This window comes from Hyalella azteca, unplaced genomic scaffold (assembly GCF_000764305.2).
Source record: "Hyalella azteca isolate HAZT.00-mixed unplaced genomic scaffold, Hazt_2.0.2 contig3899, whole genome shotgun sequence".
In the NCBI taxonomy this organism is placed as follows: Eukaryota; Metazoa; Arthropoda; class Malacostraca; order Amphipoda; family Hyalellidae; genus Hyalella; species Hyalella azteca.
Window position 1 is genome coordinate 97200 of NW_025934128.1, and position 18610 is coordinate 115809.

Here is an 18610-nt window from a genome sequence, read left to right on the forward strand (position 1 = left end):
AACAAAAGCCAGCTTCAGGCTAGCCACAAGTCGCTGTGGTCTTTCATTTTTTCCGCGTCCATGAGCTTTTATTAGCCTTGCTTCTCCGACGTAAATCCGTTTAAGGCATCCGCTTCTTTCCTTGTACTGTGCTCACTCCTCACGTACAACTGCAACAGCGCTGTGCTCGCTGCTCACGTACAACTGCAACACGCGCTGTGCTCGCTGCTCACGTACAACTGCAACAGCGCTGTGCTCGCTGCTCACGTATATCGGCAATGAGCACATTAGCTACTCACGTATAGTGACAACAAACGACGTTATTGTTGCTCACTTAAAACGGCAATAAACTTTTCATTTGCTGCTCACTTACAGAGGAAAAGAGCACTCACGTTCAATTGCTCAGCTTACATTTTGTTAAGGTTTTAATTAGTGTAGTTTTTACAAGCGAGATTAAAATACAATTTATAACTAAGCTAGTCACGATTTGAAATTTTTAAATGCATCTCACATTATAATTATTGTGTCAATTTCCCATTTTCACTTCCCATTCTACTTTGATTCCTGCAAACTTCTTATGGAGAAAATTTCACTTTCCCTGGAAAAAATCATTATTTGAAGTCCTTTATGGTGAAAAATTTTCAATACTACACACATAAGATCATAAAAATGTCGAGAAATGTTACAGAAGTTTGTTGTCGTGCATTGTGAGTTATCTCAGCTCCATTACAATATCATACGGTAAAGCTTATTGGTGCTAAAAATTCATGGGATTTATTTGAAGTGACACAGTCGTGCTACTCCACTTGACCGAAGTGAGACTAGATTGAGTGAGATGTACATTTGGTAGTGAACGAGAGTGACAGCCCCTGAACAAGATGCTGGTCTGTTCTTCTTATCAGGAGCCACGCATTTCCGCCGAAGCTGAAGGTAAATAAGATTTTTAAAATAAGTTAACACTGTAAATGTTATTAACAAATGGACTTCCTGTTAGATTTTTCATGTATTCTTACTCTAATAAAATAAGTTTCGAGCTCGCCTGCGGCTTGTCTGGGTGTAATGGTTCATGTCGTGATCGACAACGCGTATCGCTAATTGTCTGGGTGATTAACCAATTGAAAATAACTTTTATTTTGTTTTGAAATTTGATACATTTTTCTTCATTAGAAAAGCCATTTGTAAAAATTGTCATTTAGCTTCATACATCTTCAATGCACTTGCGTTGTAGTTTGGCACAGAACAATATTGATTGCGGATGTTTACCATTGCTTCGTCATCATGAGAAATATTAGCTTAAGCAAACCTCAACTCCTACGGCCGCTAGATTGTTAACAAGTATTGGCATTGCTTCAACTGCCTGCTTGATCTTCATTCCTGTGCCACAAGCAAAAGTTGACACGCCCGTGATGGATTATCTCGACGACCACTTCCTTGATGTCTGCCACGTGCAGATCGCTCTGTGCGCCATACCTCTTAACGAACGCCAGTTGGTTGCTCGGATCGCCTTTATCGTAGGCCAATGGATGGCATAGCTGAAGGCGACACTCTACTCTGACCCTGTAGTGAGTCGCCTGCTGCTGTACCAGACTGCGTCGTCTGCTGCTATGCCAGACTGCGTCGTCTGCTGCTGTGCCAGACTGCGTCGTCTGCTGCTGTGCCAGGCTGTGTCGTCTGCTGCTGTACCAGACTGCGTCGCCTGCTGCTAGCTGTGCCAGACTGCGTCGTTTGCTGCTGTGCCAGACTGTGTCGTCTGCTGCTGTACCAGACTGTGTCGTCTGCTGCTGTACCAGACTGCGTCGTCTGCTGCTGTACCAGACTGCGTCGTCTGCTGCTGTACCAGACTGCGTCGTCTGCTGCCGTATTTCGTCATCTGTGGTCTTCAGTTCTACTTTTAATACATGTTGACGAACACCTTACTTTCAATTTAAAATCGTGCAATAACATTATTTATCATCCTAGCATCTCTATTTACGGAATCCTGACCTTCAAGTAAATCGACACTAATTAAAAATAAGTATTTTCTCATAAGTGCTTCAGTTGTAGGTGGGCTGAAATTCTTACATTCTCGCGTTGTCTTCTTTTGTGCAATCGATTGATTAATTGGAAGTAATTATTGATTGATTAATTTTGTTCATGCAATTGGAAGCAATTATCTGCTCCAAAACGGAAGAGAAATGAATTTGTTCGTGTAATTGTAAGCTATTACCTTCTACCAAAATGGGAAAATATGACATTTTTTGTACCTCACATCAGTTGGTGAGTTAACGCAATCTGAATGAGACATTTCAGCTCATTTTTCTTCCTCTAGCTGTGTTGAGGCGGTTACTTTGTATCATTTGCTATTGAGACGTACGCTTTTTTCCGTTCAGTATATAGGTTTAATTGAACGTGAATGATTTTTCTATTATTCGCTTCTATTGACGAAAGTAAACTATTTAATCTGAAGAATAAAAATGTGTGAAACGTTCTATCTGAATAATGGATCTTCCTATCCGTATTCAGTAGTGTTTGTAAATTTATTATTTATTCATTAACGTCTTCAATAAATTCTATTAAATTCATTCTTAGGTCGTTATTGGTACGCGGCCTGCGTCTCTCAGCACGCCCGTACATGTTAAAGTTGTCAGTTCTAGTGGCAATTTTGTCCGCTGCACGACGCTTGTCGCATGTTGTTTGTTTTAACTCTAAGTCATGTGGTTCCGACATTCTCCTGATATGGTTTAAGTGGCATAATTCTCTCATTTTATTTGTAATTCTGTGCTTGCGACGTATCCATCCTTTTGATCCAATTACTCGTGATGAATTTAGATCTCTACGCGTCTTGAAAGCTTGAGTAAATCTTTGTTATCTACTCTAAATGATAATTCTATTCCACAAAACATTTTATTTTGTATGTTTTGTATTTCGTTGAAATGATAAATATTTGTTAGCTTAATCCTTAATCTTTATTTTAATTTTAGTTAGCTTAATCCTTAATCTTCGAGGTTCAACCGAACTTGGTTATGACGGTTGCTGTGTACACTCCAGCCGCCAGACGACGCCTTCTTCGTCGGCTCTCCGTTGCAACTCTCCTAACAATACAGTTAATTGGCGGCACCCCTTATATACTCCGATTACGGAAAAAAATTTTATGGACTGACCCGTACAAATATTTTCAAGCCGTACTTAACATTGACTTTTCAGGCTCATTGCGAATCAAAAACATAGTCTCGGTCCCACTAACTGCCTTTCCCAAGGCATCTTGTCCCGCAAATTCTTGAGCTCAATCCCATATCCTGCCTTCAATTGCCTAATAACTCTGTCACTCAACTTTTTACACTTCACGACGCTATGTTTAGTGTTATAAAATTAGACCTAGTAACAATCACCTACGCTCTATTGACTGAGATTTCATCCAGCGTCGTCGAGGCTAAAATTATGGTACGATAACTCCCTTTAGAATATTAACAAAATCAGGGTATGTTTGAAACATTTCCTAAGAGGTCAACGAGGACGACTCGGGTTTTCGCACCATGTAAGCGATGCCAGCACCGAAGCCGTGTCGGTAATATGTTCCGTCGTGTGATGCCGTTTATGGCGATCACGTTGTCTGTGCAGCGCATGTCACAGCGACTATAAGGCAGACAGCTGCAAATTGTTACTTTCACAGGTTTGGTCCTAAGAATCTGAATAACCGATATAACTTAACCAAATAATATCAGTAATTTCCGACATATGAATAATATGCTTTTGTTTCGTTGGGAATTTTAACGAAAGGCATCTGATTCTTAAGTTTGATGGTAATTTTCTAAAAAAATCTCTAATTCTACATAATTTTCTCAGATTTAGTCAAGCTAGAGAATAATTTTAACTGTGATGATATTATCTATTAGTATTCGATTATATATGATTAATTCAAGTCGAAAAGACATGATATTTATGATACATAATCACCGAAATCCAGATGTCGTGCTGGAGAGTTCAAATTTATTCATGACATGCATTCACTAATATCCTGACTGTATTTTAAAGCGTTCTCCGTTATTTATCATATGCGATCACTGGTACGATCAAATGTACATACAATTATGGCCATCTGTATCCTAAAATCCTACCCACAAAATATGAATAATGGATGGTGAATTCACAAAACCCCCTTTAGTGATACAATAAGTCCTTGAATATTTATTAATTGCCCAGAGTCCATGAAGCTATTCCCTTTTTCGGCACGCCTTAATGCAGCTCGGGATCGTTAAATATTATTACACTTTAGAAACGTCCTGTTTTCCTTATGAGATATATTGGAAGCTTGCGTCATTTCCCTGACGGGGAGACCTTTGGTCGTGAACAAAGTTTGACTGTCGAAATGTTGAAGAAAATATCCCCGCTTAGTTTGTTAGTGGCTAATTTAATGATGAACAATGTTAAAATAATATTTTTCATTGTCTCGAGAAAATTGAATATAGATATTGTCCCTCTTCGTTTCCCTGGTCCTAGTTAAATAATGAACAATGTTACATTAACTTTTTTCATTGTCTCATGAAAACTAAAAGTAGTATTGTTCCTCTTCATTTCCCTACTCGTGTTGCCTATCCACTAAATCGTCCGAGTATGGCCGTCATATTGCAAGTTGGCATGTGCCATGCAAAATGAGGTGCCGCAAACACCCAATCTGCTTCTGTTCGTCTGCCCGTTGATACAGCGACTGCCCCAAGTCTCTTCCTGATGTTGTGTGCCGTGTTTATGGACACCCACACTTGCCCCTATATGGCCTCGCCCACCCATAAAGTGCGAGAGCTCCCTGGTGGGTTGCCGTACATGGACTGCTATAGCGCACCACCCCACCGTACCCACACACCATGCAGTATTATGTTCACGTACACGCGCACCTCTGAGCTTTGAATTTGCCTCTGAAATGCTGCTTTTTTAACATCGCGCACTTGTATTTTCCCCACCCATTATTTATACTACTATTTCCTCTAGGTGTTTTACATTCATACGTTCTAAGAAGTATGCTGAAGTATTGCGAGAACGTGTTGTATATTTACTATGACGTTCTCATTCTGAGTTGTGCATAGAACTTCTCTGTCATCTTTTCATCCTCTCTTCTACTGCTTGTGTTTTACACCCTCCGACGTGATTATTCCACCACCGTCTTTAAATCCTGCCTGATATTTTTTTGCTCATGTGATTTTGATTTTCTAATTGCATGTTTTTATTCGATGATTAGCACTTTGACGAACATAGCCATCCCAGGGAAACTTCTTTGTCGTAGTAATATTATTTCATTATCATGGTAAACTGTAATTTAGTCTGTAACTTATTGAAATTATATCTACTATCTGAAAACATCATTTGTGTGGGTCACTTATTTTAACACTATTATAATTCAGGAATCTATAAGCATATGGGCAGTAATATTACTTGCATTATAATTCAAACAACCAAAATGTATGGGTAGTAATTTTACTTGCATTATAATTCAAACAACCAAAATGTATGGGTAGTAATTTTACTTGCATTATAATTCAAACAACCAAAATGGTATGGTCTGTAATTTTACTTACATTATAATTCAGTCAAGCAAAATGGTATGGGCATTAATTTTTTCTTGCATTATCATACAGGAAACGCTAATGGAATGGGGGTAATTCATCATGCGCTCTCTCCTAAAGGACTACCTCTACAGAACAGAATCCTAGGCACGTACGATGTTCTCTGTTCCAATGTTGAGTGATCGAGTGTACCATTTTTGGTGTAAATTATGCCGGTGCTTGCACCTCTAAATCCGGTCGGTCTTAGTAAAGAACTGTTCACAATTTAACAGCATTAACTATGATTCATTATGTTGCTAGCTAGCACCTCTGAATTCTAGCACACTCAATTACCTAATCTTTTGATTATAATGGAGTTAAATAGCATGATATGGAAGTATTCCTTGCTTGCAGATCATTAATAGCATACCTCAAATACTTTAAAGTATTTTCGACTTGAAGTATTTACCAGTATTATCAATATGCCGACGTTATATTTGCTGTCCATTCGTACTCAATTGCCGAGCTAATTCTAGGTCATGAGTTGTGTTACGTTATTGCTTTAATCAAGAATTCAATCGTCCTCTATGACTATTTTTCTTAGTGCATTGTTTCCTGTTAAGGAAATTCTATTTTATACTTATATTTTGTTCGCCTGTATCCATGTGCTCCAGTATATCTTATTATAGTAGATATCAGTTTTGATCATCAGTATCTCTTATAGTAGATATCAGTTTTGATCGCCAGTATCTCTTACAGTAGATATCAGTTTTGATCGCCAGTGTCTCTTACAGTAGATATCAGTTTTGATCGCCAGTATATCCTATAGGAGATATCAGTTTTGATCATCAGTAGCTCATATAGTAGATATCAGTTTTGATCGCCAGTATATCCTATAGTAGATATCAGTTTTGATCGCCAGTATATCCTATAGTAGATATCAGTTTGGATCGCCTGTATATCTTATATTAGATAGAATAGTTTCGAGAGTGACGAATTTCCTAATTTATTGGATAGTTGCTCTTTTCTTCTACTAGGTACAGATTTCAAATTCCTAACAGAATAAAGCTTTCATTAAAAACGTCGGCAAATTGGCAAATTATATTGTGAAATATTAGTTCGTGCCGTTTTGTCACGCTTTGGGTTGAATGCCTTCGATGCAATCTAATATATTGTGCATGGTGCTCATTCTGTATTTTAAATCATCCACTTAAGGCTTAAGCTGTCTTTGAGGGCACAGTAGAGTGAAAGGGGAAGCAATCCTATTTTTTATCCTGCTTTACAAAACTTGAGTAATTTCAACTCATCATTTGCTCTCAACAGCCGCGATTATAAAGGCGGTGATCAGCAGAAAATTTTATTCTTTCTTTAGGCGGCTCACGATAACGGTATTTCGCTACGATTATTTTTCCTTTTTCGATATTTATTTCTTATTATCGGAAATACTGTATTATTTTCCTTGTTAAGAATCAATTGAAGTTATTAGATCGATTAGAATTCACTCAAAAAAGAATTTATTCTTGAATAAGTTGAATTATCCGTTTTAAATTAATTTTTTTTAAATAGATGAAAATTGCATCCCACATAGTTCATTCTTCGTCGTTTTTCCTCCAAAGCTGGGGATGAATGTCAGCCTACGAATACTAATTGATGAGAGAGCAGCTTAGCGGCTTTCTTAATGCGGCTCTCAAGAAGAAAATAATTAATTGAATCCTTTCATCTTATATTCAGAGAATCGAGGGTTCTAAATATAATGGCTTCTTAGCCGGTGTCGGTGTTTTGATACTTGAGATTCTTTGTGGAGTATCATTAAAACTTTTTTATATTTTTCATCGCGAAGGTTTTGAATTTGTGTCTCTTATTTCAAAATACTGGTAATCATTTTTCTTATAGCTAATTATCGCCGAGCGAGCTCTAGTGTAACCAACGACCCTAGTCTTGAAACTTCGATATTGAATCAGCCATGCCGGGCGAGCACCTCTCTATGGCTGACGTCAACAGCCCAGACAAATGAAGATCGCAACAAATACGTAGCTATCACCTCTCTATGGCTGACGTCAACAGCCCAGACAAATGAAGATCGCAACAATGGCTGACGACTACCGCCACAGCACCATAAGATCTCAGCCGTGAATGGATGACCCTGAGCCACAAAGGCTGACTATCCACAGCCACACTCTGCTGCCAGCCGATCGAAAGGCGGTCGAGTGATAGAGCTCTTGAGATCCTCTAGAGCCGTGGTTCCTATGCTATTTGTGATCGAGTACCACTTATTGGTCCCGTACCGTCGCCGAATGTACCAGCCGCGTACCACCAACTCAAATACATACGATTATTAGTCGCTATTATACATGTATAGTATTAGCTCCATATATGTATTTGTTGCCATTGCGCTAATAATGAGCACATTTAGTGTGGCTTATGTGTTTGAATTTGACGCTGAGACTCAATGAACTGGTACTTATATTATCAGTCTGCTTATATCGCAAGTTCACAAGGAATTTAAAAGCAAAGAAAACACCAAGCAAATTCACCATATCGATATTGAAAACGTTTCGGAGTCCAGCTCCATCATCCGTTCGAAAAACTAAAAATGAATAAAATCAAATTATTATATCAAATTGTAAGACAGACATAAAACCTAAACCAGACACTAATGCTAGGTCTTGTTTAGGTTTTATGTCTGTCTTAGAATTTTGATATAATAATATGATTTTATTCATTTTTAGTTTTTCGAACTGATGATGTAGCTGGACTCCGAAACGTTTTCAATATCGATATGGTGAATTTGCTTGGTGTTTTCTTTGCTTTTAAATTCCTCAATGAACTGTTGGATGTCGTGTGGCAACAGTTACCAGATAATCTTATTTTGGGCATTGCACATATAATTCAAGTATTTATAAGAAATGCAATTCAATTATTTCATCGCTTGATGAAACAATTTAAAATCGTTAACTCGGCACGACCGAACAATCCTGACATGTTAGGGAGATTTTATGAGAGAATTCGTTCCTGGTCAAGATACGCGATTGCTGAACTTTAGTCGATCTAAGAATTTGTTTTTTTTACGATACACGAGGGAAAATATTCTCTTGATCGAGTGCAAGACTCCTGCTCGACTGAGACGTACGAGTGCAAGACTCCTGCTCGACTGAGACGCACGAGTGCAAGACTCCCGCTCGACTGAGACGCGCGAGTGCAAGACTCCCGCTCGACTTAGACGCGCGAGTGCAAGACTCCCGCTCGACTGAGACGCGCGAGTGCAAGACTCCTGCTCGACTGAGACGTACGAGTGCAAGACTCTCACTAGGAAACGCGCGATCGACAAGCCTCTTGATGCAAGAAGCTGATGTGCATTTGCATCGACGAGCCGAAATATCTGAGATGCATCAACACCTGCATCGCAGCGATGAAGTCTCATTCATTGCTGGAGCCTACGACTCACCGGGTGCATTAAAGTTGACTGAGTTCAGTGCTCAAGCGACGCATTAAAGAAAAGATGTTCGTCTACTAGGCTAAATGCTTGAATTTTCAGGGGATTGAATCGTTTTGAACAAATTTTCCTGCTTCAATTCGTTTGAATTAGCTGCGCAATAATTTAGTTTGTTTCCGTATCACTTTAGGAAGCTGTATATCCTCCACAGGCACATTTGAAAACACCATATGTCGTGCAATAGCTGAATTTAAATATTTTGTTAGCTAACTTTGCTGCAAGATAAATTAATCGATTCAAAAATCGGCTTCTCCCCAATCTTGAATGTTATCATTAAATAAAGTTCTTCATAGCAATTATCATGTGTTTACATTCATTGGTAGCTGCAAATTCGCCTTTTAATTAATCATTCATAGCTGAGCCTTATGCCCATTCATTCATACCACCGTCGCCCCATACCCTCAGTCGTACCACCTTCACCACCTTCATCATCACCAAGTCAGCTTTCACCTTCACCTTGAACTGGAAATCATCTGACGGCTGAAGTAGCGACGAGGCTGGGTACTGCAGCTGTATCTTTACCTGCAGTTGTATTGTTACCTACAGCTGTATTGTTAGCTGCCGGCAATTTGTTACCCGCAAATTTGTTATTACCGGCTGCTGCATTGTTGCAAGTGCTTTACTACCTCTGCATCTGCATCGTTGCCTGCAGCTGCATTGTTACGTGCAGCTGCTTTGCGTCCTGCAGATGTATTATTGACTGCATGCAGCTGCACTTTTACTTACAAATGTACTTTGCCTGCAGATCTATCGTTGCTTGCAGCTGCATTGCTACCTGCAGATGTTTCATTGCTTGCGCAGCTGCTCTGTTGGCCGCTGCTGACGAGTCACTTAGCCAGCCCGTTGAACTCGATATGGAAAAGTAATTTTCTACAGTAACACAAAAGCGTCGAATCTTCTACATTGAGACTGAGCTTGTGGTAATAACATCGCAATCAAGTGCCATCATGTCCGCTAAGGCAGTTAATACTTCGTTATGCCGTTAATGGAAGTGAGTGATCATTGTGTTATGGCTGGTAGTCAGGGTCTGAGAGCGAGGTATTCGCGACAATCGTGTGAAATCCTCGATAGGCCCTAAGCTCGGCCAGTCGCTACCCTCGAGCTTGTAGTCTTTGTAATACGATATCCTGGACATCCCCTTTATTGCGGTGACGAGCAGCTTTCAGGTGGCCGAGGAATTGCGAGCGGTCGGTTATAACTAATTAGACAAGGCCGACCACTGGTCATGTATTATTAAAACATTCGTTCAGGAATTAACATCAAACGTATAGCAAACAATAAATATTCCTCGCCCCTCATTGAGTTCGCCTTACCATGCCGCCCGTCGTGGACTGACAGCTCAGTAATTTACGACGTCTCTTTCCCTCATACCTTCCGCAAAGCCTACAATGAAACTGTTAATACACGCAAATTTCCCTCCGCGTATAACCATGCTCGATCATAACTAGTTTTTGGTAGGTAATATCTAAATACAAGAAGGAGACTGATCAAGAAAATGCCGAGTATAGCATTCAGTGGAGAATAAAAATTATAACCCGTTACATCTCGAAAAAAATGTAAAAGTCGCAGACTTGATGAAAATAAATATTCAAAATTTCATAAAATTCCCTCATCACAACTAAGTTAATACTAGGTTTACATATTTCTTGTAACTTTACACCGCTTTGTAAATAAGTGGCTGGGTAAGCAAGGAAAAATTCATATCGCCATCTCATTTACGAGTGGAGTAAAGTCCAGCCTATTTTGTGAAGAAACTTATAGGGAAGAGCCAAGCGCTTCAACTGGTCTCACGGCCTTATTATGGAAACTACCATCGCGTTACAATGCGTCTTCCGTGTGTAAATTTTGCTCTTAAAATGTAGTTATTTGACTTCTTAGAAGGTCGTTAACATTACACGCTGAATTTTATTTTTTATGTTAAGCTCCCGTTTTTATTATTCCACCCTCACTGTTCAGTGCTCATGGGCTGTTCTTCCGTGAGAAAATTTCTCACGAAGCGTCAAACTTTAGTCGCCATTATGATGTGCACAGTTTTTGTTAGAAATAAAATTAACGGGTTCTTGTGCTCTATTATTTCCATGAATACATTATATTACTATTATGAGTTCAGACCGTTTCAACAACAAACTAATTCATAACTAAGCTTGACCGGATTTGGATTATCCAATATCGTAAAGTGACTTATCGGTAATCCGTGTCCCATACTTGAATATATGACAATTTTTGCATATATTAACGATCTACGTGTTTATTTGTATTTCTTAGCTTCCGCGCAAAATTCTGCTAAAGTTTTAAGTTGGGAAAGTTTATCTGTTTTTTTTTTTATTTCAGCTCTCTGAATCTGTTTATTCTTCTTTGCAGGCGTCGCGCCTAGTGTGGTGTTCGACCGTCGGTTGCCTCCAGCTCCATCTCCCCCGACACACTCTCGACTGCCGCCAGACGGGCACGAGTTTCCCGTTTCGTATTCAGACTCGACGACGTGCGACAAACCGTCGCGATTCACTACGCCGCGTTCGCACTCACGATCCCGATCTCGTGACGGCAGAGAAGCGACCTCGACGACTTCATCCTACGGAGGAGCAGAAGGATCTGCCTCTCTCAATCGGACGTCATCTCTGTCGTCAAGATGGCGACGTCAGGATGAAAAAAGCGAGAAGAGCGTTCGTGACAAGATAGCCATGTTCTCTCAGAACAAGCGGGCCAAGAAGAGTGACGTATCAGATTATTTTGATGACAAAACCGATGGCGGAATGAGGGGTTTTTCTGAAACCGACATCAGCACTCGAGGCGGGTCGCCCAGCCCATGCTTATCGAAAACCAGCACCTTCAGCTCCATGATCAACGTCAGCTCAAACAATCCGGATACCGGAACCAAAGTCAAGGCGGCAGCATCTGAGGTGGACGTATGTCGGACCGGTAGAGAGACTGAGAGAACGATTCCTACACCAAGTCGAATCGATGTCTGCCAGGCTGATTGCAGTCAAGGCCTACACAGCAGATCGCAGAGTCTCGTGGACATCGAAAGAACCCACCATATTAAACGTCACAGCGTCAGTACTATCGAGCGACCCAACGAAAAACTTGAGGATAAAGAGAGACGTTGTTCCGTGACAACTAAAGCCGAATTACGGCGTAAAAGTCTTAGCAAATTACGAGGTCTTGTAATTCCTGAATCGATCACGAATGAAGCTTCTTCGAAACCTCCAATTGATCTCCCTCGTATTGGAAGTTCTCCTCCGCCTCTGCCCACTGCCACTCCTGTCTCGGTTACACAGAAAACTTTGTCTCTCCCACGCGACGTTAATCGGACTCAAAAAATTTATAAAACAGATTCCATTTCAAGCATTGAATCATGCGAGTCGAATGCAAGCAAACAAAGCTCAACGATCGGCAGCTCCCAGTCGTGGCGTAGTCATATTTCTACAAGCACTTCATCCAAATATTCCCCTGCCATCAAACGTAAATTCCCAGCGATCAGCAGACCAGATTCTCTTCCGCCGGTCAGCTGCCGGAACACCAGGAGCTGCAGTCCTGCTGCCGACTGCATCATGTCTCCGTTCAAGTCTAGCGATGGATTAATCACTCCCAATTCTGATCTAAGCTTTGAAATTGATTGTAAGCAAAGCAATAACAGGAACAGTTCATCCTCCAAGTCGGTTTTTGACTCTCGACTGAATCGTTCCGAAGACAGCGACAACGACTCGGCAGTGAGCTCCACCCTGTCTAGTTTCTCGCAAGGCATGACGCCGCCCGCTTCTCCCGTACCTGGTGGTTCAGATCCTGAGGAAGCTAAGTCTTCAAAATTGCACACTATACCTCGACATTCCTCACAAAGTTCAATGGATGAAATGGACACGAAACGAGTCCTGAAGACCGGCACGATAGAGGCAGAGAACCGTCGTAACGTTATCAAGAGCGCTAAGTGCAGCTCCGGTCGTAGTAGCGACGATTCTACTCCCGAACTCGCTCGAAAGTGTTCGTCAAAGAAGGATGAAAATTTTGCTTTGCGGCTTGAAACTGATTTGCGAGACGGTACTGTACGCCCTGGACTTAGAAAACAATCAGCCAGCGAAACTCGACGCTCGACAAATGATTGTTTGCCTGAAAATGAAGTGTTCTACGGCCCAACCGGAGAAAAAGATAAAATAAGGGTTGAGCAGGTTTATATTGATAAAGCGGGAGACATGTATAAAGAATCTGAAATCAAAGTTGCGTATTTGAACGAAGTTTCTGACAGCTTTGAGCATGAACTGACCGACATACCTTCAACCGATGTGCCTTCAGATGTGGTAGCTGAGGTACCACTTAAGAGATTTCATCAAGAATTTAAATTACCCATGTCAAGTGATCGTTGGGCTCAGCTCGAACAGAAATATGGAAACAATTCTGATGACTTTGAAGCAAAAGTAGGAAAACGACGTCCTCCTGATAAACCTGAGCCCACAGTTCAGAGAACCATAAATAATGCCAGAAAAATAAGCGTCACTCAAAACGTCCATTCAGGAGGAGGAGGAGGTGGCTTTAAAGCACTCGCTGAGAAATGGAAGCAACGAGCTGAAGTCGAAGATGATGGTCAGTCGTCCCCTAGACTTGCTTCTCCCATTGGATCTTCTGCCAAAACTGTTGAAGAAGTTCCATCAACTTCTCGAGAGCAGAGACCGAACAGTCTTCCAATCGTCAGAGCTGATGTTCCAGATCGCAAGTTTTCAATGCCTGAATTTGGTAATGCGGGGATTAGAATGCGTGAACGCAGATCAGAAGGCAACGGAGGATCGACAGATATGCCTTCCAGACCATCTAGTCTAATAGAGAGCACCTCCGAGCCCGTGAAAAACCTGGAAAATGACCCAGCGTACTTATCGCAAAGCGGAACAACCGCGAGTAGTTCCACAGACTCGTTAGACGGGCAAGGATCCATTTCTAGAACGGTCAGCAAAGAGGTCTTGGAGGCGTTCTCGAAGGGAAGGACCTTGGGACAGTTTGTCTCTGTCGGGTCCCGGTTCAGCATGAATTCGTCGAATACTCCGAGAGTGTCTGACATCACGAAGGCCTTTGAAGGTCGCAGCACGGGCATTTCGTCGCACATTCGCATGTTTTCCGTAGATTCTGTGGCTTCGGATGACGGTTCTGCTGGCGGCCATTATGGATCTGTGACATCATTAGCATCTGGCACGAGAGATCAATACGGATCGATTTCTTCTTTAGCGTCGTCCACCTCAATCATCTCTTCGCAGGTAAGCCTTTTCTGTATGCGTTTGTTATTATTAATATATCCATTTTTGTTTTCAGGCCAATTCTCATGAGAAAGAAACGTTGATTTCGGTAGATTTACGCCCGTAAACCACAGGTATTTCATTTCACGTAAAAGATATTACTGAAGGCTGTTGACCAGCTTATGTGCAGTGGTGTAAGAAATTACCACTCTTTTGCGCATCTCCTTCTTCACTTGCTGCCAGGTGACGAGGAGGCGCACCTATAATTTCATTTAGATTTGAACCGGCAGCCGTGGCAGCAACATCTCCCGTACCAGCCTGACTACCGATACCGATACACAAAAAATCTTTATTTATTCACGAAATTTTAGTCAAGAAATTGCAATGCTTATTGTAAAGACCTTGCCGATGCAAACTCTGAATCTTTGACTTTGCCAATTCTCTATTATTTAGAACGTTTTTTCCTCATAGTTCAAACTAAAAACGTGAAACCACTTTTGGAAAATTCAACAGGCCATAACTAAATATGCCAATTCATGTTGAAATTTGAGGAACTTTACACGAGCCAAAGTTTACCTTTGAATCGCGCGCTTCTGAGGTTTGCAAATAATATCTTGCCCCACAGTTTCCTATCTTTGGTTTCCGATGATGTCGAACTTTCTTCAGATAAGTTACTGTTGAGATTCCAGTCTTTCAACACAGTGACAAGACGTTATTGCATGTGTTGTGTATTTAATATTAATTTTAAATAATATACTAACTGATGCCCAATCCCGCAACTCGCTTCAATCTTTGTGCAACCACTCGACTAATAACAATAAACAATCTCCATGCGAAACATTTTGCAAGTCCGCTTCGGGTTGTTGATCGGAATAATATTTGACGAATTGAATTGCAAACAGGAAATGCAAATCGGATGAATTTGAACAATTCTGTAAATTTCTAGTTGAACTAAACAAACAAGAATTTATATTCGACATATAAAAAATATTTATGCATGATGCTCATATTACATTATTGTCGTATTGGTATTGGTTTCTTGAAATCTATAATATTTGACTAGGAAACTTCATTTGTACCCTGTGCTGATGACCGTGAAGATAACGGCAAAAAGTATCAATTTTCCCGACGCCGATTCCATCAGCACGCAATAAGCCGCACCATTAAAAAAATTACTACGTTACTGTACTCTGTACATGTTACAATAACTGATAGGTAGATCTAGAGACGGGTTGCCATTGAGGATCCTCAGTTTTCCTCTAAATTGTGATCAAACTCGCATTTAGTCTATTTTTAATACATTTTTGTTTTTCCATTATTCCCAAATCTCTGCAGTGTTCACTCCGTCATTCCGCTATTCAAGTTTAGTTTCTCAAAACTTAGAGTTTGGTACTAATGTTTGAGGTGGTAGCGGCACGTGTTTTGCTACCATGTTTGGTACGTGTTTCATTAGACGCCAGATGGCCTGGCTTGTGGGCATAGCCCACAGAGGCTACTGCCGCTCAGTCTTCGTGCCAGCTGTCTGCACGACATGCGGGGTCGTGTCGCAAATCACTTCGATTCATTAAGGCAATTCATTTCAATTATGCGATAAAAAGCTCATCATCTCAGCGGTTCTTTCATTTTTTTGTGCAATCTCGACACTGTATCGTGTTCCCGCTGATGTAAATTTTTAACTGGAGAATATTCGTAAACGCATGATTGATTATTTTGCTTTTTCGCTGATGATCAATCACCCTAATTTCCTTGAGCCGCTGGACGATCGTAATCGTACACACGGTACGTACAGCGGATCGTGCCGTGTAATAGTACACACGGACGAGTAATATATCATCCGGGTGTACATCGTTGATTCGAGTTTGCATAACCTCTATTATATGCATAACCTCTATTATAGATGCAATTCATGCAAAGCCGGTTACCGAGACGTGGAAGGTTCTTCTCTGAAACAAGACGTTGGGTAATGAAGGAACTTTTTGCTGCTTGGTCTCTCTTTCTCTCCTGTGAACGCCTCGAGTCTTCTCGCGACACGCGCTGATTACACGGCAATTGCGTCACCTATCTCTTCCAAGAGAGCTTTCGCTAGCTATTGCACTCATTAACTATAAAGATTTATTGCAAGAAATAAGCTCCTTGTTATTGCGGTGGCACATGCAAATCTAGTTGCATTGGGGGCTTCTCCTTGACATCTCGCACATGCTGTCAATCTTCAGGATTAATTACATTTGCGCCACATGCGATTGCCACAACTGAACTTGTAATGTGAATCATACCGCGACTTAATATCTCCCTTTCCCTCAGTTCCAACTTGCTTCACCGGCTCGCTACTAGATTGTACTTCCCCCGCTTTCCAACGAGATCTTAAAGCATGTTAAATAGATTATTACCCATAGAACAGCGGGTATTCGCCTACCTTTTTAGCGCATTTTCTCATTTATGGAAAAAATGCACTCTTGTGCTCGCCATGTCCGTCCGTCTGTCTGTCTGTCCGTCTGTCCGTGACCGTCTGTCCGTGAAGTTTTCGTCGACGAGAAAATGCGCTCTCTGTCACTCACTGCAGTGAGTACTGAGTTATATTTTTTTCATATTTTCCTACGTCAATTACTATGTTTACGTACTACTACACGGTTGGATATTCATTTTGTTACTTCTGGCTTTTCGTTGAGTTTTTCGTCAAACGGTGTCGTGTCCTATAAAATTTTTATCGAATATTAGTTTGCCTTCCCTCAAGCTACTTGAAATTTCTACCCATACTCTGCTGGTTGTCAAATGATTTTTATTTGTAGTATTATGCTCTATGGTTTATATTGGTGGTGGCTTTTTATTCTTTGTTTTTCCGTGTGTATGATTTACCCACGTCATGGGAAGATTTTACAATTTTCATTGTACATCCCGCGCAGCTTTCGAATCTCCCTATCCTTCACCTCCGTAGCTTGATGTTAGATTGGAGACACGAATTGAATTTCTTATGTGGCTCCGTGGCGTGGTTTTTGAACTTCTCCAAGATGCTCAGCTGCCACGTAAAGATTTTTCCCATATGTTTCGCAAATTGTTACATGGTTTGCAGATGGGGTCAGTTATATCTCACTCGGTTGTATCTTTGGGAAAATTAGATTTTGTAGTCAGGCGTCCGACTCGCCCAGTGATGGCGGTGGTGACACACCGTTATGATGTGAGCACCGGCCACTGCAGTGCAGTTGTCATGCCCGCGCCGTTACGTTGCAGTCGGCATTGTGTACCGGTCATTAGTGCTATTTTCTGACGGTTCTATTGTGGTTCAGTTTACACACTCCATCGTCAATCACAGTGCGTGATCCAGTCTGCAATATTTGTTAACGGCACCAACGACAAGATTAGACTGCACTGACACTAATAGCTAGTGCTGGGTAATGCAGTTTCTACCTCGTGAATCATCCTCCAAAGTTAGAATTTCCCCCTGCGCTGCTCTCTTAGTTATAGTTCGTCAGTCAATAGTCGCCTTCTCTTCAAGTCTCCTTCTGTATTCCTCCCTTCATGTCTCCTCATTATGTCATTCTCTACTGGTCTCATCTGGTGTTTCTTCTTCGAATTTTCTGCATAGGCCTCCGCTTCCAGTTTCTTTCTTTAAGAATTTCTAAGCTGATCGAGTACTGGAAAGGAGTCGCTTGAGAAGGAGGCATTCACTCCGTTGTACTGCGTCCCCCTTCTCCCAGCACGTGTGGTGTCCCCTTTTTTCCGCGGCATGTGTGGTGTTCCCATTCTTCCCCGGTACGGGGAGCCGAAGATATGCTCTCGCAAAGGTCATCTTTGTTGTGAGTGCAGGTTCTTGTGTGCCGACGAGCGGCGCTGCGAACGAGGCGTGCTTTCGCCCTGGGTTTGTCGGTTCACTGGGGTACAGCGGGAAGGGTACCTACTGCAAAGCGGCGAGTACAGTTAATTGGTACTGAGAACATGCGAGTACGGGAGATACTTGTGAGTGCCTAAGCTTGGCTAAAACTTTATAAACTGTTAAAATGGCTCATACAGGAGAACGTGCCAGCGTTTCTGTTTTGGATGAACGTTCTATAGCACGACTGGTACAGTGGAACTTAGCCAGAGCAACTGGTCCTGAGGAACATTCTATTTCTTATCATTAAACAGGATTGCGCTTGCGTAACCTGTTGCCACGTCAATTTATGGTAAGGTTCATAGATCATCCATGAACAGCTTATGATGGACGGCCATTAATGACCAGTCCATGCACTTCTTTGGAAGCTATGCGTAGGAACGTTACCTTGGGTCGTATTTTTAAAATTACAGTAAATTTTTTATATTTGAAACGCTTATTAAATTAAAATTTAAAGTTTAATTTAATAAATTTTCAAAAAATTATTAAAGGTTGAAACGCCCAATAAAAGGCATTTAGAAGAGTTCTCTAGGCATTGATGGTGTAA

General features: G+C 41.2%; 1 protein-coding gene across 1 annotated transcript in view; it reads left to right on the forward strand.

Annotated features, from left to right (window-relative positions):
- Positions 1 to 514: 514 nt before the first annotated feature.
- LOC125177659 overlaps positions 515 to 18610 on the forward strand; it is a 28195-nt gene continuing 10099 nt past the window's right edge. The window contains exons 1-2 of the mRNA XM_047879820.1: positions 515 to 909; positions 11347 to 14219. Of these exons, the coding sequence (XP_047735776.1) occupies positions 858 to 909; positions 11347 to 14219 (2925 nt within the window). The 5' untranslated portion in view covers positions 515 to 857. The remainder of the gene's footprint in view (positions 910 to 11346; positions 14220 to 18610) is intronic.